The sequence below is a fragment of the Aythya marila genome (genome assembly GCF_965140915.1).
Source record: "Aythya marila genome assembly, chromosome: 28".
NCBI classification, from domain to species: Eukaryota; Metazoa; Chordata; class Aves; order Anseriformes; family Anatidae; genus Aythya; species Aythya marila.
The window spans coordinates 2,576,566-2,599,855 of NC_139069.1; the positions used below are offsets into that span (position 1 = coordinate 2,576,566).

Sequence of the window (23,290 nt, forward strand, 5' to 3'; positions counted from 1 at the left end):
TCTTAGTGTCGCATTCCCTTCATGGAAACCCTTTACAACATTCTGGTCCCCACTCTTTTGTTAGAACACATTCAGAGGGGTGAAATGATCCCTGCCTGTCATGGCTGAAGTGTCCTGCCATGCCGTGGGAACACAATAGGAGTTAAGGGAGAGAATCATTTGTAGTCATGTTTGACAATCAAACTTTAAGAGCATAAAATCAGTCTCTCCCAAAGTCATCAAGGAGCAGACAGTGATGACTTCAGTCTTCTTCAGACACCACACCCCAGCAGAGACCCTGCTGCCTTGGGGAGCTGTCAGCCCTGAGACCTTGGGGACACCTCGAGGGAGCCCAAGGGCACAGAGCAAGCGATGCCATGGTCGGGTGCTGTGCTGCTGAGCTGGGCCGGGCTCCTGGGCACAAGGGCAGCTCCTGACAAGAGGACAGTGCTGCAGAGAGACAGCTGTGGCCAGGAGCAGCTCCTCTGCACAGCGCAGCAGGGCTGGGGGCTCTGACCGCAGCTGGCACACAGACAAGAGAGAAGGAGAGAGGGCTTGGAGGCACTGAGGAGCGCAACAACAGAGGGCAGCGTGTGGCAGGACACATCTGCAGGCTCTTGACACCGTGAGGCTCTGGCAGCAGGGCAATGCAGGTGGGGTTGGCAGAGGGGTCTTCTAAAGCTGACACATCTGATGGCTGATAGCATCTGTCAGGGTGAGTCTCTGTTTCTCCAGAAATGAGTAGAAAATGCTTTAGAGAATGGCATTTATGATTGGATTTTTGAAAAGGAAGACCAAGGCAGGGGCTACCTGAATGGCAAGACTTTGTCTGTAGCCTGTGCTTGCAGACACCTGTGGTAGAGTGAAGGCCGGTTTCATGGTAATAGGTGGTCAGGTTTGTACTGAAGACTGAGACTCCTAGAACATTGCAGTGAGAGATCAATATTTAATCAATGAACTTCATAAAGTCCCTTCCCACACTTCAGCCCAGAAACTACACCAACATCATCATTGTGGTCCTCTCAGGTTTTATCCTAGCTCATCTTTTGGAGCTGCAAATCCTCCAGTGACCAGTGCCCTGTCTTTGGGAGGTCTCTGCTGGCTTGAGGTGAGCACAGATCATTTGCAATGAGAAGGAGCTGCCTCCTCTGCAGGCAGAGCTGCAGCACAGGAGGGTCTGCTGAGTGTCCGTCTGTCCCTCCCTGGCCTTGCCTCCCCTGGCAGCAGCACGCTGGCATTCCTCCTGGCTTCTCCAGCTGGCCGTGCTGCTGCTGTTCTTGTTCCCAGGCTGGCTGGGGATGGGGATTTCAGAGGCAGTGGTGTGCCCTCGGGGTGTTTGGGGAAAGGCGAGTACGGGGACAAGGTGAGGGCTGTGGAGATGGGCACTTTGAGCATGCATTCCTCTGCTTTCAGCAGTGTTCAGGTTCTTTTCAGATGAACAACTGAGTACAACTTTCCTGCAGCTCTCACGGGCCAGCTGAGACCAGCACTGATGGAGAGGCTGGCTGTCGTCTCTGACACTCTGCACTGAAGGCACAGTGTCTTTGCCTCCGAGGATCCACAGGGTTTTACTTGGAGTACAGCAGAATGCCCAGGATTTATGCCTTAGAAACAGTTCTCCGGTGTGGTGGGTCAGCTACAACCAATAATACAAAACAAATAATTATATATCTAAACCTCCATACCTCTGCTCTGCAGTTGGGTGAACTAGCAGCAAAACTGGGGAAATCTCTTTGATATCAGCAGTCAAGTTAATCTGAGACTACCCCATGTTCCTACCATGTTCCTACCATGTTGCTACCATGCTACTCCCTCTGGCTGTAGTACAGAACTGATTCTTCCATTGCCCACAGAGGAGTCCCCTGCTCCCAGAGGCACTCTCAGGCAGAATCAATGAAAGAGAGCTTCAAAATATCTTCCTGGAAATGGAAAAGCTTTTGGTGATTTTAAATGAGAATATGGAAAGGGTTTTCCTCAGTTATGTCTGTGGTACATTATCACTGCCTTTGTCTTCCTTGTACAGGACCTCATGACCAGAAATAACAGATGTCCAACGTCAGCTCCATCACTGAGTTCCTGCTGCTGACATTTGCAGATACGCGCCAGCTGCAGCTCCTGCACTTTGTACTCTTCCTGAGCATCTACCTGGCTGCCCTCCTGGGCAACGGCCTCATCCTCAGCGCCGTAGCCTGCAACCACCACCTCCACACCCCCATGTACTTCTTCCTGCTCAACCTCGCCCTCCTCGACGTGGGCTGCATCTCCACCACTCTGCCCAAAGCCATGGCCAATACCCTCTGGGACACCAGGGCCATCTCCTATCAAGGATGTGTTGCCCAAGTACTTCTTTTAGTCTTCTTTTTTGGTGCAGAGTTTTTTCTTCTCACCGTCATGGCCTACGACCGCTACGTTGCCATCTGCAAGTCCCTGCACTACGGGAGCCTCCTGGGCAGCAGAGCTTGTGCCCAGATGGCAGCAGCTGCCTGGGGCAGTGGCTTCCTGTACAGTGTCCTTCACACAGCCAACACATTTTCCCTGCCCCTCTGCCAAGGCAATGCTGTGGACCAGTTCTTCTGTGAAATCCCCCAGATCCTCAAGCTCTCCTGCTCAGATGCCTACCTCACGGAAGTCAGGATTCTCCTGGTTAGTGCCTGTTTAGGTGTTGGTTGTTTATTTTTCATTGTGCTGTCCTATGTGCAGATCTTCAGGGCAGTGCTGAGGATGCCCTCTGTGCAGGGCCGGCACAAAGCCTTTTCCATGTGCCTCCCTCACCTGGCCGTGGTCTTCCTGTATTTCAGTACTGTCATGATTGCCTACCTGAAACCCCCCTACATCTCTTTCCCATCCCTGGACATGGTGGTGTCATTTCTCTACTCAGTGCTGCCTCCAGCATTGAACCCCCTCATCTACAGCATGAGGAATAAAGAGCTCAAGGAGGCACTGAGGATGTTATTGCAATATTCAGTATTTCAAAAAGGAACCGGTCTTCTGCATCTGATTCCCTGAAGTATACCTGGAAAAGGCAGAAACACCTTTGTTCATATATTTCAAAAAAATGCTCATCCTTTTCAATATCATACCAATATTTTAAATAATTTTATCATTTCATTTTATAAATTTAAGATATTTTTCTTCCTCTATCTCCTTCTATATTTTCTTCTTACCCAAAGACCTCATGTAGAGGTTCTGCTAAGCTCTTTGTAACTAACTAAATAAAGGAACCAGCAGGTAGGCAGTTTCTGTGGATCTCATTTCTCATACAATCTTCTCAGGTACAGTAGTGGTTGTGGGATGAAGATACCTGCTGCAACGTGGTGGAAAGCCCTGGTGTCCTCCTTTGGGGCTGCCCTTTCTGCCCTGGCAGGCACTCCCTCCCTGCAGCCTTTGGAGGGGACCTCCAAAGCCCATCTAGCCACCCCCACTAGCCACGCATGGACACCTACACCAGGCAGCCCAGGCCCGTTTCCAGTTGGGTTTGGGGTATCTCCAGTTGAGGAGGACTCCCCCACTTTGGGGGAAACCTGATCGAATGCTTGGTATTGGAAACATGATCCAGTTCTTGATATTGCTCACAGTAAAAGTGTTTTCCTGTGTGCAATTCCCATGTCTTGTCCAATCACCGGGCATTGCTGAGACTGTCAGAGGAAAAGATCTGAGAGCAAATCCATGTCTCACAGACAGCTCATAGCAGCAGACAGAGATGAAGTAGACATGTTTTCTTGGTATTAGTTTGTACCAAAATGGTCACCGAGGCCTCTGTATTCAGTAAAAAGAGATCAAGGATGAGAAGAGCATTTATTGATAGGAAGGCCATGAAAAGCCACCAGGACAAGGGCCATTTTCTGCCCCTGCAGGAGACTGACCCTGGGCAAGGCCCAGCTTGGGAAGCAGCTGTGTTGGACGTTCATGGTGGGCAGTGAGCTGGGCAGGAGGCAGCTGTGTGCCCTGGGAGCACAGGAGGGAAGGCTGAGGGGCACCTGACCGCAGCCTGCCAGGAGCTGCAGGGATGTCAGGAAGAGCCCCCGCAGGGCCAGGCTGTGCCCTGTGATGTGCAGGGAGCCCTCCTCTTGCCATGCTGCATGTGCTGGCTGCAGCAGAGGGGACCCCCAGCCAGGCCGTACATGGGGCATGGGGCTCTGCCACCCGCCTGGCCCCGCGTTTGACTCCTTGTCTCTGCTGGGCCCCACCTTCCACACTCAGATGTGTCCCTTGGCTGTCGGCTTCCTTTCCCCTGCCCTGTGGGAATACCAAGCCAGGGCGGACAGGTTACCATTAGGTGTGCTGGTGCTTGTGTAATTCACATGGGTGATGGCACAAATGACGGTTCCTTCACCAGTGATGCACATCCTTCTTCATGTTAGGCCAAACTCAACGTCCTTCTCTCTGCTTTTCCTCATTGATGAACTGGATTAGGTCTCCTTGATTATTCTGAGGCACAATGCAATGCTTTTTGCCTTCTGCTACTCCAGCACAATATGGGTGACTTTCCCTTACTCTGCACATTGACCTGCAGGGTCATTCCGTATTTGTTGCTTTCAAAATGTTAGTTGGATGGGGGCCATTTGCAAAGTGGGGCAAGCTGATGTGTCCTGCCTCAGCCATTTGAAGCATGCTATACTTGAGTTTTTCAGCCTGAGTTTGCTAAAGATGACTCAGGAAGGTAAATGGATATTCACGTGTCTAGTAGGAACACAGAAGGGAATGTCAGCTTTCCAAGGGCCATTTCAAATCTAGGTCAATCCCAGGACCCCACTGAAGAAGAGGTTTGTCTTTGAAGGGGTGTTCCTGTGCTGGGCTGGGCTGCAGTTACAGGGACAAAGACCACTGCTGGCAGTGGAGGTACCCTGGGAACTCCACCTGGCTCCACCTGATTTTCCCAAAGGGCTCTGGCATCCTGCAGGTCTTTTCTGACATCTGCCAGTCCAAGGAAGTGCCTCAAACACAACGGGGCCACTGGAGGTTATCCCTGGTTGCTTATGGTCAGACAGCAAAGCTCTGCCAGAATACCCAGCATTTTTTTCAGTACTTGAATAATAAAGCAACAACTCATCAGCTCAAAAGACTCAATCCTTTCTGTAAAATGTCTCATGTGAAGTGGAATTTCTATCATGAAGAAATGTGATTTTTCAGGATGCATATTCATCCCAGGAGAAGAAATACTGGTGTTCACCTGTAGTTGCATTGTCATCGCTTTTCTATCATGGTGTGCTCCCTCCCTCATCTTCCAGGCACAAAACTCATCTTGAATACATAGACCCTGCTGAATGTCGCCTTTCCAGCTGCCTGTCTGGACCTATGCACTTCCCATCATTCTCCTGGTTTGCCCTCCTCTTACTGTTTAATCATTCAGACCATTCTCAGTGACCCAGTTGCTGCTTGGAGTTTCAGTGAGTTCAAGGTCGCCCATCTCTCAGCAGTCTGTCTAATGGTTTCCTTAGTAAGACCCTCCTCGTTTATCATTGAATTAGTATGATATGGATTAATATTAACACAATTACTTAAAATTTCCTATTAATCACTGTAAAATACATCATGTACAGTCATCCTTTTGGGAAGGTAAAAATCACTGGAGGCAATAAAGTAAGGAACTTGAACTGTGTTTTTTTTTTTTTTTTTTTTTTTTTTTTTTAAATTGCAGCATGATTTCCTGTTGTTTGTTTTGAAATAGGAAAACTCCTGTTTTTCCCACCTAAACAGGGCTTCAAAGGAGAAACCCTAGACCAATATAACCAGGAGAATGATGCTCTAAACTGAAACAGAACAAAATTCAGCCTTTAAAATGAAGAAAGATTTTTATTAGATGCTCCTTGAAATCTTCCCCCTTAACTACAACATGAAAGCTCTCCAATTAGCTGAACAAGTCTTGAATATTTGAAGAAAATGGTGGGAGAGACATGGCTCCTTAGGAGTTTCTGTGTTTTAATGAGTTCCATTGTATGTTTAGGTGCTGAGTCAATGAAACTTGGGTACTGAGCGGAGAATGATGCAAGTGTGCGAAAAAGCAAACTCAAAAGGAAAAGCTGAAGTGACTTGGAGTATTAATGGGCCCCACTGAGGGCTGTTACTAACAAAGCCTCCCCAGGGACTGCTTAGGGCAGATTATTGGAGGCCATGATTAGACAGGCAAAGCACTGTGCTGAGAAAAGTCTTGGTTGATTTTTGTGAAGACAAAGCCCAAGGCCTGACCCCAGCTACTGCAAGTAGAGATCCTGCATCCCCCTGTCTGGCTCAGGACATTTCTTGGAGGTCTGAGGAATGTGGTGGGCAGTGTGATGCCACGAGAGGAAAACTGGTATGACACCACCCTGCCTCTGCGCAGGGTTGCAAGGAAGCAAAGAGGCTGCACTGCAATGACTATATCTCGTTTTCTCAAAAGCTCTAGGCAAAGTGTCAGGACTGTTGGGGCCTTCCCTTTTTACCAGCAACCTCTGTCTTTTCCTCTGCATGCTCTCCTATGCTGTCCCACACTTTGTCCTATTTCCTGGAAGTCTGCAGACACCCATCTCTGTTCACCACCTTGCTCTCATCCCAGCATTTCCATCATTTCACTAATGTCTCATCAACCCTCACCAGCTGTTCCTTGACAAAGGAAGCTAGGGTCTGATCATAGATACTCAGCAGCATCTTCCAAGCCAGGGCCCTGCTGCTGGCCTTGCAGCTTCTTGGCTAAACACAGCCAAGCCTTGTGCCTGCTGCTGCCCACTCATGGACTCAAGCAGAAGGGACAGGACAACCCATCTGGGGGCCTTCTTTCTGTCTGGGTCCTCCTGGCTCTGGAGGCAGAGGGGATCCCCCAGTCAGCATGCCAAGCAGGTGCCTTCTGCTGGCCTAGCAGGGCCACTGCCAGATGTCAGCCCAAAAGTGCAGCTCCCAGGGAGAAGCCAAGGGTGACCTGCCACCTCCAGACACAAGTGACCTCACAGTCCCTTTCCGTGACACGTTCCTGCTGCTGCCCTATCAAGTGCAGAGATAGAAGTGACCTCACAGTCCCTGCCACAGTCACATTCCTCCTGCTGAGGCAGGAGATCCTGAGACAGAGCTGAGCTCCTCAGAGCATTCCCACCCATCTCGTCCTTGTGGCCCACAAGCTGATCAGATCCATGGCCCCTCAAATTCTTTTGAGGTTAGGGTTTTGTATAGGTCTCTTAAGCAGTTTTCTAGTGTTAAATAGACCATTTTAGTGCTACTATTAAGGGCAGAGATCAGAGTGATTAAGAGAGTAAGAGCTAAGGGAAGTGGCTATGGGCTGAGTTTTGTCTTCTAGGGATACGTTGAGGTCACTCATTAGAGTAGTGGATTCCTGTCAGGGTGCTGAGTAGCATTTAGGTTTAGGAATTAACTTTATAGGTTGAAGCTGGGGAATAGCTTTCTATGACTATTTTAAGTCACAGTTACATCTGCATCAGCATAACCTGAACCCTCTTACCTCTACAAAATCCTCAATTTTGGCTGGCAAAGCCCCTACTCCCTCCTCTCAGTGTTACATTTCTCCTGGCCAGGCTTCTCCTGATTTCCCCATATCAGTTATCTTTTTCGGGGCATGCTTATGATGCCTTTCATGACCTTAGACAGTCATAGCTGTCTAAGATGTCTAACATCTGTCAGTGCTCTGTTGGCTACTCTATTTCTGAGAAAAGTGGCACTTAAGACATGTCGGAAAAGGATACAAAAGTCCATCAGAACTCCCTGCCCCTGCAGCAGCCGCCCTGGCCCTCAGCAGATGTGCTGGCTGGCATGCATGGGGAGGTGCTGGCGTGCATCAGAGAGCAGCAAGGAGGATGCCGGAGAGGGCCAGGGCCAGGCAGGTGGCAGAGCCCCATGCAGGGGCTGGCTGGGGGTCCCCTCTACTGCAGCCAGCACACGCAGCATGGCAGGAGGAGGGCACACAGGGCTTGTGGCCACCTTGCTGCAGAAGAGCCCTGATCTGGAGGACAGAGCTCTTCCTGCTCGGAAGGACAAGCATCTCCAGCTTCTCCCCACACCTCGTGTCTTTACCCCGCTCCCTGTGCACCACAGGGCAGAGCCAGGCCCTGGGCCCTTCCTGACATCCCTGCATATCCTGGTGATATCAGTTCAGAAGGACATTTGGTTCTCTCCCTGTTAGAATAATAAAACCAAATTTGAAATACGTTGCTATGTTTAATTAGATGGAAGACTAGAAACTTTTTATGTCTGATGCTACCTTAGTCACTAACACCTTATCTGTGAGGCCATACAGAATTGTAACCCAGGATGGAGGAGAGGGATAAGATAATCTAGGGCTGGAGTATGTGCCTTTAAAGAATAGGTGAGGAACTTGTGGTATACAAGCAGTGCTATAGGCTGGGAGATGAGTGGTTGGAAAGCTGCCTGGCAGAGAAGGGCCTGGGAGTATTGGTTGATAGTCAGCTGAATATGAGCCTGCAGTGTGCCCAGGTGGCCAAGAAAGCCAATGGCATCCTGGCTTGTATAAGAAGCAGTGTGACCGGCAGGGCTAGGGAAGTGATTGTTTCCCTGTTCTCGGCTCTGGTGAGGCCGCACCTTGAGTACTGTGTTCAGTTTTGGGACCATCGCTACAAGAAGGACATGGAGGTGCTTGAGCAAGTCCAGAGAAGGGCAATGAAGCTGGTGAGGGGCCTGGAGAACAAGTCTTATGAGAAATTTAGGGAGCTGGGCTTGTTCAGCCTGGAGAATAGGAGGCTCAGGGGTGACCTTTTTGCTCTCTACAGGTACCTTAAAGGAGGCTGTAGAGAGGTGGGGGTTGGTCTGTTCTCCAACATGCCCAGTGACCGGACTAGAGGGAATGGACTGAAGTTGTGCCAGGGGAGGTTTAGGTTGGCTATTAGGAAAAACTTCTCTACTTGTGAGATATGTTCATCTGATTCGTGTCAATATGGAACAATGCTAGGGCCGCATGGTATGATGAATGTGACCTTCTCTCTTACATACCCTTGTATAAGCACAAGTCTAAGAAAAACACTTCTAAGAAAAACATTTCTAAGAAAAACAAGCCTAAGAGTGGTTAAAGTATATAATTCTTGTTTCTTGCAAAGGAATGTTTTAGCAATTCATGTCAATAGAGAGCTTGAATGGAAATATATTTGTAGACTTTTCCTTGAAGTCTCTGATATCTGGGGGGGGGGGGGTTCAGAATAACTGCTAACTATTATGACTATTGCATGGGACACTATGCAAGTTTCTGATATCTGGCGAGGAGATTAAGGAGACGGGGAGAGCTGAAGAACAACTAAAAGATAAAGCTTGCAGGGGACATTGCTCATGTCTCTGACATACAGACAAGTTGGACAAAGGAGAAGGACAAGAGGAAGGAAGACTATGAGCCTTCAGCACGAGAGACCCCCAGAGGGACCACCAGAGACTGATACGCATGCTCCAGTAGGAGGGTTCGGATTCCGGAAACTAATTATAATAATCCTGTTTTTTTTTTTTAGAAGTAGTAATGAATATGTATCAGCCTAGGACATAAAAGTCAGCTGCTTGATGTAACTGGTGTGCATCTTGGTGGAGAAGAGACTCCCGGCGCACCCAGCACTGTTTGCTTACCTCTATTCCTTTAATAAACTGTAAACTTTGATTATAGTCCTATTTTGAAGACTAAGCCATTTATTACATACTGAAAGGGTTGTTAGACATTGGAACGGGCTGCCCAGGGAAGTGGTGGAGTCACCATCCCTGGAGGTCTTTAAAAGACATACAGATGTAGAACTTAGTGATATGGTTTAGTAGAGAACTGGTTAGTATTAGGTCAGAGGTTGGACTAGGTGATCTAGGAGGTCTCTTCCAACCTAGGTGATTCTGTGATTCTGTGATCATCTTGTCAAACCTTCTTCTAGGGACAGGGACAATTTCCATTAGATTAGGTTGCCCAAAGTCACCTGCCAACTGGCCTTGAACAAGGTCTCACCTTTCTGCATTAGAGATTAAGCAAAAATTTATTGGGAGGATTTGGTGTTCTGCATAGGGTGTTAGGTCTGTGGCTGGGGTATGGACAAGCTTCGTGGTTTGTGGTTTTCTTTAGGTCTGCCAAGAAGTCGTCTAGGGTTAAATAAAGTGTTTTAATGTTAGTGTTAAGGGAAGAGATTAGGATGAGCAAGAGAGTAAAGGTAAGGAAAGGGGCTATGGGTTAAGTTCTGCTTGAAGGGATACTCTGAGGTGAGGTATTACTGCAGGGGATTTCTGTCAAGGTGTTGGAGCAACATTCAGGTTTCGGGATCAATGTTACTGGTCAGAAAAGGGTAAGAGCTTTACATGACTGTTTTAAGTCAGTTTTAAAGCACCATCAACATTACATGAAACCTCTTACCTCTACAAAATCGTTAATTTCTGCTTCCCAAGCTCCTCTTCCCTCCCCCAAATCTCAGTTCTCTCTTGGCCAGGCTTCTCCTGTCATCCTCATATTGGTTATCTTATTGGGATCAGCTTTCTGATGGCTTTCATGATCTCAGAGTATCTGTCTCACTCTGCTGGCTATTCTGTTCCTGAGAGAGAAGTGGTGTTGTAGTCGGTAGGGAAAAGGGCACAAAGGTCTGTAGGAGCATCCTGCACCTGCCCATCAGCTCTGCGCCTCCACAAAAGTGTACATCCTATGAAGAAGCGTTGGTTCCAGAATGATTCCTATGGATCCAGGGTAACATTTTGCAGGCCTTCGTGCAGGATGTACCTCCCTTCAAGAATCTGAAAGGCAGTAGCTTCCCCTATGGAGAAAACTAAAAACAGCTATGAGGTATGAGTTTAGTCAAAATTTGAGATCTCTGACAGGACAACCAGAGGTGCTGCTCTGCAGAGTGAGTGGGCTGTGGTGCCTGGGGCATGGGGGCACTCTGCAGGGCCATGCTGGGCAGGCTGGGAGGCAGACCCAGCTCATGGAGTCACTGCCATTGCCCCAGGGCTGCAAGGAGTCACTCGCCAGGCTCCTTTGCTGGGGCTGCTGCATGCCCTGGGGCTGAAGAGCTCTCCTCTGCCTGCTCACAGCAGATTGAGCACTTGAGCTCTGCTCAGTCCAGTTTTTCTGCTCAGTTTTTTTTTTTTTTTTTTTTTTTTTTAATAGCTTCTTTCCTAGTTCACAGGAGATGGGAATACACTGCAGCTGAGACCTATGAATTTCTACTCGCTTCTTTATTGTCTATAGCTACACGGAAAGCCTGGCTTTAAATATGCATGACTTGATTAGGAAAAGTAAACAGATAAATGAACAGGTAGGAGGCTAACAATGACATTAATTAAATCGACTCCACAACATGGAGAATATATTTATTAAGAAAAATAATATCAAATTACTTTCCTAACTGTTTCTGAGATACTCAGAATGTAAAGGCACATTATATTTTCTTAAGAAATATGTATTCAAACAATTTCCTCAGTGCATCCTTGAGCTCCTGGTTCCTCATGCTGTAAATGAGGGGGTTCAATGCTGGAGGTAACATGGAGTACAGAAAAGATACTGCAAGGTCCAGGGATGGGGAGGAGAATGAGGAGGGCTTCAGGTAGGCAAACATGATAGTGCTGACAAACAGGGAGACCACGGCCAGGTGAGGGAGGCATGTGGAAAAGGCTTTCTGTCGGCCCTGCTCAGAGGGCATCCTCAGCACTGCCCTGAGGATCTGCACATAGGATAACATGATGAAAACAAAGCAACAAAAGGCTAAAGAAACACTAAAAACTAGTGCCTCAACTTCCCTGAGGTAGGCATCTGAGCAGGAGAGCTTGAGGATGTGGGGGATTTCACAGAAGAACTGCTCCACAGCATTGCCTTGGCAGAGTGGCAGGGAAAATGTGTTGGCTGTGTGCAGGACAGCATTGAGAAAGCCACTGCCCCAGGCAGCTGCTGCCATCTGGGCACAAGCTCTGCTGCCCAGGAGGCTCCCGTAATGCAGGGGCTTGCAGATGGCAATGTAGCGGTCGTAGGCCATGACCGTGAGAAGGGAATACTCTGCTGTGATAAAGAAGACAAAGAGAAAGACCTGTGCAGCACATCCTTGATAGGAGATGGCCCTGGTGTCCCAGAGGGCATTGGCCATGGCTTTGGGCAGAGTGGTGGAGATGCAGCCCAGGTCGAGGAGGGCGAGGTTGAGCAGGAAGAAGTACATGGGGGTGTGGAGGCGGTGGTGGCAGGCTACGGCGCTGAGGATGAGGCCGTTGCCCAGGAGGGCAGCCAGGTAGATGCCCAGGAAGAGCGTGAAGTGCAGGAGCTGCAGCTCACGCGCATCTGCGAATGCCAGCAGGAGGAACTCGCTCACAGAGCTGATGTTGGGCATTTTTTGACATTGGACACTGTTGTCTGTAGAGAAGGAGAAGGCAGAAAAAGTTTAGAAGACAATTCTCTGAGGAAAACCTACTGCAAGCCTTAGACCACTCTCATCTGAAGCCTCTCTCTTGCAAAAAGAGCTTTCTGCAGCTCTATCGCTTGAGTCCCAGCTGATGCTGGGTGAGACTGGCACTGCAAGCATGGATTGCTGGGGCCTTTAGAGGTGTCCTTCCTTCTCTGAAGCAGTCAGAAAGCAGGAACAAGGGGGAAACTCAAGTTCAGTCCACTTATGGGATCCATGAACTTTGCAGGGTTGTTGCAAAGAACACCTCCAACCACACTGTAGAGCGAGTCAGATTTTATTATGCTTAGTAGAACAATCACACTCTTGTGTTTCCAAAGAAGTAGAGACAGCTTAAGGCAAAGAAGCCCCAACCCCAGTGCAGATGGACAGAATCCGCACCTTATCTCCAGGTACATGAGCAGGATCTCAGCTTTTCCCTCTTCTCCAAGAGTGCAGAAGCCTCATTCCAGCTGCCCACAGACAGCCATCCAGCAGCACAGACATGGTTTTAGTACAGAGATGTCTTCTCCTTGAGGTACCTGGATAACACAAGGATGCCACGAGAGAGCTGCATCCTGCGGGAGAGAAGTGTGCAGCCCAGGATGATGCCCCACGGACAGAGCTGGATATTCGAAATCTGGGGTGTCCCAATACCCAATCTGCATCCCCTGCAGTGTCTGGAGGAGACTTGGACACCCAACTCTTGGCTAAAAAGGGCAGCTGGGTTATGACACTCCAAGGGGCTTCTGCCAGACTTCCTCACCTTGCACTGCAACCCAGCAGGACTCTCAAAGCCTACTGCATTACTCACTGCCCTCCCAGAAACAAGACCCAGCGGAAGACCCTTCCAGGAGCTGCAGCTGCACGGCCCTGCAGCGAGACCCTTACCTTGTCAAGGGCTGTGCAGGTTTCTCCTGCAGGCAGCTCTCAGCATCCTCCCACTGCCAACTTCCTCCAAGCCCTCTCTCCTTCCCTCCTCTCTGTGTGCCAGCTGCGGTCAGAGCCCCCAGCCCTACTGCGCTGTGCAGTGTAGCTGCTCCTGGCCACAGCTGTCTCTCTGCAACAGGATCACTTTTGAAATGAGTTTTCTCTGTCCCACGAGCCCGGCCCAGCTCAGCAGCACAGCACTAGCCCAAGGCACTGCAATCACCCCTCTGGGGGCTATGCTGATGAGCCCAAGAAACTCAGGCACTCAGAGACAATTGAAGACATCTCTCCAGAAGTCCAAGTCCCAGGCAAGTTTCCTGCAGTGTCCCCCTGAGGGCCAGCACTGACACAGCCTCCCTTGGAGCTCGTTAGAGCAGAACCCTGGAGGCAGTGAGGACAAGGAGTCAAAGGCAATGTGAAGGTGACACTGATGTGTAGGAAACCTGGATGTGTGTCACCAAGCACAAGGGCCAGGACTTGACATCCAACCCATTTTAAGGGGGATCCTTTCCCTTCACACCTTGCTCAGGGCTCTTTGTGGGGCAGTAGGAGATGGGGATGTGCATTGCCAAGTGCAGGAGAATGGTACAACCCCTGCCTGCTTCATGGGTGGGGGCGAGGAGGCAATGAGGCCCTGGTGCTTTAACAATCAGCTGTCTCCTTAGAGGCGTCAGTGGCAGAGACAACAGCCATAGCCATGGACACAAAGACCTGAGTCCTGTTGAGACTTTCAGCCTTGCCATAGCCCTTGATCCTCTCCACACCAGGCTGTCTGAGGGACTCCTAGACCTGTACGTCTTTTCCTGCTGGCTGCAGACCCTCTTCTGTGTAGTACCACACTAGATCTCTGAGGAGTCTCATAACTCAGATCTTCTTGTTGGCCATGCTCCTCGTAAGGCAGCTCTGTGGGAAACTGGCCTAGCTGCTGCTGAGCAGGCACCACTGCTCATATGGCATCCCTTGTGGTGCCCAGGCCCTCCTCCTCCTGGCCACTGTTCACTCAGCAAGGTTCCATTCTGCCCTGATGTGTGGGTTTCTCTTCCTGTGGTGCAGTATGGGGTTCTTCTCCTTGTAAATGCCAAGAGGTTTCTGTAGGCAAAATCCTGCAGTTTCTCAAGGTTGCCCCACACTGATGCTCCATTCTGTCAGCTCTTCATGTCTACAGGCAGACAGTTCAAACTTTGCCTGTGATTGTGCTATCTTTGAGAAGACAGCAGCATCAGGAAAGTTTGGATAATACAGGAGTAACCAGTTGAATGGCATTGCAGCACAGAGCCACAGAAGAGCATGGAAAGCTGCCAGGTTCCACCTCTTCTGTGCTTCCTTCTCATGCATGCTGTCAGTTTGTCTGGAGCTGTGTCCTGAATGTTATGGGGCTGTGCAGGTCAAAATTAGAAGGGCCAAAGCCCAGCTGGAGCTCAATCTGTCTGTGACTCTCAAAGACAATGAAAAACTCTTTATAAAAATACTATAAATAAAGGAGGATTAAGGAGAACCATCATCCTTTATTGGATGTAGTGGAAATCTGGTGAAGATCTTGAGATAACGTAAAGGATGAGGTACTTAATGCCTTCTTTGCCTCCGACTAGGTCAGCGAGACCAGTTGTTCCGCTGGACATTTCTTCTTCCTCATGGCCAGTGCCAATATTCCTGGGCACACATTGTGGCAAGTTTTTCTCTCCTGCTCTTTCCTACTACCAAAGGAAGCTCCATCAGTGTGGAAACCACTCCTGAAGTAGGCAGCCCAACTCAGCAGGCTCCTTGTGGCCTGGCAGCCAACCACACACAAGTCACCTCAGCAGCAGCTTCCAAGCCAGGGGCCTGCTGCTGGCCTTGCAGCTTCTTGGCTAGACACAGTCGAGCCTTGTGCCTGCTGCTGCCCACTCATGGACTCAAGCACAAGGGACAGGACAACCCATATGGGGGCCTTCTTTCTGCCTGGGTCCTCCTGGGTCTGGAGGCAGAGGGGATCCCCCAGTCAGCATGCCAAGCAGGTGCCTTCTGCTGGCCTAGCAGGGCCACTGCCAGATGTCAGCCCAAAAGTGCAGATCCCAGGTCTATGTCAAGGGTGACCTGCCACCTTCAGACACAAGTGACCTCACAGTCCCTTTCTGTGACACGTTCCTGCTGCTGCCCTATCAAGTGCAGAGACAGAAGTGACCTCACAGTCCCTGCCACAGTCACATTCCTGCTGCTGGGGCAGGAGATCCTGATGCAGAGCTCACCTCTCTCTTGTATCATAGGGAGTAGAATTTACCATTCTTTGTTAGAGATCAAGAAAAGTTTATGTTGGAAGATTTAGTGTTCTGTTTTTGGTGTCATGTTTCTGGTTACAGTATGGGCAAGCATTAAGGTTTAGGGTTTTGTTTAGGTCTGGCAAGAAGGCTAGGGATAAACAGAGCATTTTAATGGTAGTGTTAAGGGCAAGGATCATGGTGAGCAAGAGAGTAAAGGGAATGAAAGGGGACTATGGGCTGAGTTTTTCTTCAGGTGATATTTTGAGTTCTGCTTTCCAACAGTGGATTCCTGTCAGAATGTTGCACTAATGTTTAGGTTTAAGGATTATTGTTATTTTTGAAAATAGTTTACAGGCCTGATAAGAATTTCTGAAATCAGTTTTACAGCAGCATCAACATTACAGGAACCCACTTACACTTAACTCTACAAAGTTAAGTTTCCGACCTCCTCTTCCCTTTCTCTTCCCTCCCCGAAATCTCACATCTCTCCTGGCCAGGCTACTCCTGACCTCCCCATATCAGTCATTTAACTGAGATCAGCTTTCTGATGGCTGTTATTATATCACAGTGCCTGTCTTACCTCTGTTGGCTACTCTATTCTGTGGTATTAGACTTCTCTAGACTCTATATTCCAGACTCTGTTGGCTATTCTAGTCTATTAGTATGAAAGCCTCCCATGGGAATTGTTTGGGCAGATAACTGGAAGCCATGATTATAGACAAGAAAAGGCACTGTGCTGAGAAATCTTGGTTTGTTTTGGTGAATCAGAAGGTGAAGGCCTGACCCCAGCCACTGGAGGGGAGATCCTGCACCCCCAGCACCCCCATGTCTCACTCTTCCTGGGGTCTGTGGGGCAGGGGGTGATGCCCACAATATCATGTGAAGGACAATGGTATGACACCTTCCAGCATTTGCGAAGGGTTGAAAGGAGAATTCATAGTCCCAATGCCATGAGTAAAACACATCTTCTCATAGGCCATGGCCAAGGGGACAAAGATGTCAGTGCTGCTGCAGCCTTCCATTCTTGTCAGAGCCCTCTGCCTTCTCCTCTGCAGGCTTTCTTGTGCTGTCCCACACTTCCCTGAAGGCTGCAGACAGACACTTCTCTTCCCCACCTTGCTCTCACTCTGGTATTCCCATGATTTCACTGCTGCTTCTCCACTCTCACCAGCTGTTCCTTCAAACACAAGGGCATGGGCTGATCCAAACTCCCCCTGGGTGACCTCTAGACCCACAGCACAAGTGCCAGTGCCTCACCTCCAAGTCAAGAATTTCATCTGACTATCTACTCTAAATCTACCCTCTTGAAGTTTAAAACCATTCCCCTTGTCCTATGATAGAGTCATCGAAATCATAAAAGCACAAATTTGGAAAGGACCTACAAGACCATTTAGTCCAACCTTCCCATCACTAATACTACCCACTAAGCTACTGAGCCATATCCCCTAGCACCTTGTTCTGGTGCTTCTTGAACACTGAGGGTTGGTGACTCCACCATGTCCCTGAGCAGACCATTCCAGTTCCCGACTACTCTTTGAGAGAAAAAGTTTTTCTGTGATATCTAATCTAAACATCCCCAGGCACAACTTGTGGCCATTTCCTCGAGTCCTATCATTAGTTATCTGAGAGAAGAGGCCAACCCCCGCCTTACATCAACCTCCCTTCAGGAAGTTGTAGAGTGCAATGAGGTCTCCCTTGAGCCTCTTCTTCTCCAAAGTAAATAATCTCAGACACTCCTCATAAGACCTGTTATCCATACCTTTCAACAGTTTGGTTGCCCTTCTCTGGACATGTTCCAGGACCTCGATGTCCTTCTTGTAGTGAGGGGCCCAAACCTGAACACAGTGCTCAAGGTTTGGCCTCACCAAAGCCGAGTACAGGAGGATGATCACCTCCCTGCTCCTGCTGGCTGATCTATTTCTAATACAGGCCAGAATGCCCTTGGCCTTCTTGGCCACCTGGGCACATGGCTGGCTCATGTTCAGCCGAGCATCCATCAACACTCCCAGGTCCTTTTCCTCTTCACAGTCTTCTAGCCACTCTGCCCCAAGCCTATAGTGTTGCATGGGGTTATTGTGGCCAAAGTGCAGGACCCTGCACTTGGCCTTGTTGAACCTCATCCCATTCACCTCAACCCAGCAATCCAGCCTATCCTGATCCCTCTGAAAGGCCACCCTACCCTCATGTGGATCGTCACTACCTCCGAGCTTGGTGTCATCTGCAGACTTACTGAGGGTACACTCAATCCCCTCATCTAGGTCATCAATAAAGACATTAAACATGATAGGTCGCAGTACCGACCCCTGGGGAACACCACTTGTAAGAGGATGCCAACTGGACTAACCAAAAATCTTGGTTAAAAGCTCTGAGGAGGGCCTTTAAGGGCTTTGTATGGACAACGGTAGCAGTGTCACAGATAATCATAGAAACATGGGATAATAGAATCATAGAATGGTTTGGGTTGGAAGGGACCTTAAAGATCCTCCTTTTCCAATCATCTTCCTACTAGACCTGGTTGCTCAAAACTCATTGCAACCTGTCCTTGAACACTTCCAGGGATGGGACATTCACAGCTGTTAGGAATGTTTTAACAATCCGTGTCCATAAAGAACAGTCCTGTCTGCCTCTGGGCCCTGCACTAGCAATTTAATTCCTGAACCACAGATGCAGTGTGTCCCAGTCTCCCCCTCATTTTAGTCAATTTACCAAGTCTTCAGAAAATACTCCTCAAATTTATGAACCTGTTTGCTTTTGTTATTCCGGACTTCTATTTCTAACAGTTACAGCCTTTTTTCTGTCTTCTTTGAGATTAACTTAACACTGCTATAGGTGTGACTGTCCCTGTGAATGGCTGGTGAAGAATGTTTTAATTACTGGTGAAGTGTCAATAAGAAAGCTATTTCTGTTTGTATGAAGTCTTTGATGTCTGGGGGTTTCAGAACAACTGATAACAACTAGTGACTGGTATGGGATACTATGCAAACCTCTGGTATCTGGCCAGGAGGCCAAGAGATTAAGAAGAAGAAAAAAGAAGCTGAAGGACGGCTGGGAGACAAGACCTGTAGGGAATGTTCTATAAACTTGATACGGTGCCAAGGGAGTACAAAGGGGAAGAACTTGGAGAGGAAGACTACGAGCCTTCAGCATGAAAGATCCCTAGAGACCCCCAGAAGAGACTGATGCGCATGCTCCAGTAGGAGGGACTGCACCCCGGAAGCTAATTTTAATAATCTATTTTTTTAGAAGTAGTAATGAATATGTATTAGTCTAGGAGCATAAAAAACAACTGCTTGATGTAACTGGTGTGCGTCCTGGTGGAGCGGAGACTCCCGGTGCACCCAGCGCTGTTTGCTTACTTCTATTCCTTTATATTCTTTTAATAAATCCTATTTTTTTATTTAATCCTAATTTGAATCCTGAGCCATTTATAACACAGCTTTTCCAGGCTACCTGTTCCAATGCCTCACCATCATCAGAGGAAAGAATTTCTTCCATATATCTAAGTTAAACCTGCCCTCTTCTAATTTAAAATCATTACTCCTTGTCCTATCACTACAATCCCAGACAAAGACTGTCTCCCCAGCTTTCCTGTAGGTCCTCTCTAAGTACTGGAAGGATCCTCTAAAGTTTCTCCGATGCTGAGCAGTACCAGTTCTCTCAGCACGCCTTCATAGCAGAAGTGCTCCAGCCCCTTGATCATCTTTGTGGCCCTCCTCTGGACCTATTCAAATAATTCCATGTACTCGAACTGTCGCGTTAAAACACAGAAGTCTTTTTGGCACCCAGTGTGAGGCACAAAGGGTTGAGATAATGACAGATCTTACCACAGAGTGCTAAAGTTAAATTGTTATATGTATTAGACCAGTTTAATAGTTGCTGATCACAGTGTCAACGTTTTGGATCTCAGGTCTGTTGGGCTTGTTTTCAGAAATGTGTTGTATAGCACATTACTTACTGCACGTGTTCCCATTGTGCTCTTTATCATTTCTGGGTCTGGTATAAAGTTATTTTGCTATGTTGTGTAGCACTGGCTTATGAATCTATAAAATTATTGGTCAGGTGACAAATCTGTTCTTTGTACTGAGCATTGCCATCACCTCCATTCCTCTGGAAGCATCACTCAGAAATTATTAAGAATTATGCTCTTGACCTTTTTGCTTTAGGGAGCCATACTAAGGGAGGAAAAGGGATGTACACTTCTCCACTTCTTCACCTCCCCCTTCTCCTCCAGGGTAATTACACTAGCTCTAAAAAGCTCAGAATATCCATGGGATGGTCCTACTGTGATGTCTCCAGAATGTCTTTCAGCTATTGTTTATGGATAAACAGCTCTTGAAGAATGCCCTCCAGAGACCTGCCCCAAGGCAGGAGACTTAGGAGTGGCAGGGAGCATGGGAGGATCTGGGCAGGCACCTAGAGCAGTGGGCACCTCCAGTGCTTTGGAACTTCCCCCCTGAGCACGTGCAGAATCCTTAAAAACTGCAGAAGTGCTTGAAAAGGAGGGGTTATCACCTTGGCAATTCCAAAGGGAATTCCAAAGGCAGCCTCAGTCAGTGCCATCTAAGCTCTGTGACAGGCTCTGCAGCTACTCTAACACCTCTGACATGTCCTGCAGCTACTCCAACACCTCTGACATGTCCTGCCGCCACTCCAGCACCTATGACAGGCCCCAGGTCTAGTCTGGGGCCTAGACCAGACCCCCCTGGGTCTGCTCTTGCTAGGCCAGAACACCAACCTTTGCCAGGATCCATTGCCTCTACATGCAGGAGAAAACAATGGGTGTGAAAATCAGGCTCATAAGAATGGAAAAGAACTACTGCCCAGAAAAGAAAGGAGGGAGAAGAATGTTGATCTATGAAACCTTGACATAAACTTCCCCATGAGAGGGTACTTCCAAGATCCAAAAGGGTACAGGTGGGGTTTTGGGATAGCTGTCTTGGGGACAGAGGATATTAAAGAGTTGTCTCCCTCGCCCAGTCCCTAGGAGGACCCTTCCATTTCCACAGTGGTTGAAGGTCAAAGAAGAGCAGGTGCAGATGGTTAATGCAATGTTCTACAAGTTGGGTACAGGCTGGACATCAGTCAGTAATGAGCAATTGCACTGTGTATAGCTTGCTTTGAACATAACAATAATAGTAATAAAAATAATTACTATTATTATTATTATTTCTCTTCCCTTTTGGTCTTTCAAATCGCCCTTACTTCAACACATAAGCATGTGGGGGCGTTGGTGTGAGGCAACCGCTGTGTGGTGCTGAGCTGCCCACCAGGTTAAAGCACATCATGTTTGACAACCACAGTCCAACAGCACAAATCACCCTTGTAAAAGTCATCTCCCCTGTGTTCAGAGAAGTGCAGTTGGTGATGAATTCAGTCTGATTCAAACAGCACACCCCAGCAAAGACCCTGCTGCCTTCAGGAGCTGTCAGCCCTGAGGCCTTGGGGACACCTTGAGGGAGCCCAAGGGCACAGAGCAAGCAATGCCATGGTCGGGTGCTGTGCTGCTGAGCTGGGCCAGGCTCCTGGGCCCAAGGGGAGCTCCTGGCAAGCGCTGCAGAGAGACAGCTGTGCCCAGGAGCAGTTCCTCTGCACAGCACAGCAGGGCTGGGGGCTCTGACCGCAGCTGGCACACAGAGAGGAGAGAAGGAGAGAGGGCGTGGAGGCACTGAGGAGCGCAACAACAGAGGGCAGCGTGTGGCAGGACATATCTGCAGGCTTTTGACACCGTGAGGCTCTGGCAGCAGGGCCATGCAGGTGGGGTTGCCAGAGGGGTCTTCTTCAGCTAGCGCATCTGATGGCTGATAGCATCTGGCAGGGTAGGTCTCTCTGTTTCTCCAGAAATGAGTAGAAGATGCTTTAGAGAATGGCATTTATGGTTCGATATTTAAAGAGGAAGGCTAAAACAGGGGTTACCTGAAGGGTAAGATTTTTTTTTTAGTCTGTGTTTTGAGCTTACAGCAGTAGAGACAATATAGGTTTCATGTTAATTTGTTGTCAGCATTGTGTAGGAGACTGAGATTCCTAGAGCATTGCACTGAGAGATCTACATGGAAGCAGTGAACTTCATAAAGTGCCTTCAGCCAGTTCAGCTTAAAGATTACACCAACATCATGTTTGTGGTCTCCTCAGGATATAACTGAGCTGACACTAATCTGGCTCCTGGTAGGGATATGGGTAGGCAGCAGGGACATGGGCAGGCAGTGAGAGGGAGCTGCTGCCAGAAATGCTGTGCGAGGGAGGGCTCAGGCACCTCCCTGCCACCCTCTACAGGGCAGGCGCCTTCCCTGGGACACCCCTTGCTCTCTTCTCTCACCAGCACAGCCTGTGCCTTCAAGCCCCTGCTGTCCCCAGCACAAGCTGCCTCCTCTGCAGGCAGAGCTGCAGCACAGGAGGGTCTGCTGAGTGTCCGTCTGTCCCTCCCTGGCCTTGCCTCCCCTGGCAGCAGCACGCTGGCATTCCTCCTGGCTTCTCCAGCTGGCCGTGCTGCTGCTGGTCTTGTTCCCAGGCTGGCTGGGGATGGGGGTTTCACATGCCAATGGTGTGAGCCCTCAGTGTGCTTGGGGGAAGGGGAGTACGGGGAGAAGGTGAGGCGTCGGGAGATGGGCACTTTGAGCCTGGATGTCTCTGCTCTCAGCAGTGTTCAGGTTCTTCTCAGGTCAACCTCTGAGTAGAACTTTCCTGCAGCTCTCACAGGGCAGCTGAAACCAGCACTGATGGACAGATTGTCTGTCCTCACTAAAGGACACTTCACGCTATAGGGACTGCCTCTTTTTCTCTTAGGATGTGCAAAGTTTCCCATCAAGTGCAGGAGAAATGCTCAGGGTTTCTGTTTCAGAAAAACTCAGCAGGTGTGGTAGGTTAGCAACCACAAAAAATCTGACCATATACAATAAAAATTAAAGAAATCTGTATATATATATATGCTCTGAAGTTGGTTAACCCGGGAGCAACACTGGGGCAAGGTTCTTTGATATCAGCAGTGAAGTGAGTCTGAGATTACACCATGTTCTGCCTTTCCTCTGGCTATTGGGCATAACTGACTCTTCCATTGCCCACAAAGGAGTCCCCTGGGAGCAGGGATACCCTCAGGCAGCATCAGGAAGACCTCATGAAAGGGACTTGCCAAATGTCTTACTGGAAGTGGACAACTTTTCTGGTGATATTAGATGAGAAATGGGATTAATTTTTCTCTGATAAATCTGTTGTATGTTATTACTGTTCTTCCTCTTCTATGTGCAGGAACACATCCCAAAAAAACAGATGTCCAACAGAAGCACCATCACTGAGTTCCTCCTGTTGCCATTCGCAGACACACGTGAGCTGCAGCTCCTGCACTTTGTGCTCTTCCTGGGCATCTACCTGGCTGCCCTCCTGGGCAACGGCCTCATCCTCAGTGCCATAGCCTGCCACCACCGCCTCCACACCCCCATGTACTTCTTCCTCCTCAACCTCGCCCTCCTTGACCTGGGCTGCATCTCCACCACTCTGCCCAAAGCCATGGCCAATGCCCTCTGGGACACCAGGGCCATCTCCTATCAAGGGTGTGCTGCTCAGGTCTTCTTTTTTGTCTTATTGTTTGGAGCAGAATATTACGTTCTCACAGTCATGTCGTACGACCGCTACGTTGCCATCTGCAAGCCCCTGCACTACGGGAGCCTGCTGGGCAGCAGAGCTTGTGCCCAGATGGCAGCAGCTGCCTGGGGCAGTGGCTTTCTCAATGCTGTCCTGCACACGGCCACTACATTTTCCCTTCCCCTCTGCCAAGGCAATGTTGTGGACCAGTTCTTCTGTGAAATCCCCCAGATCCTCAAGCTCTCCTGCTCAGAGTCCTGGCTGAGG

At 49.0% G+C, this 23,290-nt stretch overlaps 3 protein-coding genes across 3 annotated transcripts in view; 2 read left to right on the forward strand and 1 right to left on the reverse strand.

Moving 5' to 3' along the window:
• Window positions 1–23,290, forward strand: part of LOC309888287 (olfactory receptor 14C36-like) — a gene marked incomplete at both ends in the record, with an annotated part of 96,750 nt that overhangs the window by 14,954 nt on the left and 58,506 nt on the right. The gene's annotated exons all lie outside the window — the stretch shown is intronic.
• On the forward strand, window positions 2,026–2,985 carry LOC309888154 (olfactory receptor 14A16-like; the record flags this gene model as incomplete). Its single annotated transcript, XM_082780395.1, has 1 exon — window positions 2,026–2,985. The coding sequence occupies one exon, from the start codon at window positions 2,026–2,028 to the stop codon at window positions 2,983–2,985; it is 960 nt and encodes a 319-aa protein (XP_082636521.1).
• On the reverse strand, window positions 11,298–12,233 carry LOC309888155 (olfactory receptor 14A16-like; the record flags this gene model as incomplete). The annotated part of the gene is made up of 1 exon (XM_082780396.1): window positions 11,298–12,233. One exon carries the CDS (start codon window positions 12,231–12,233, stop codon window positions 11,298–11,300), a length of 936 nt encoding a protein of 311 aa, XP_082636522.1.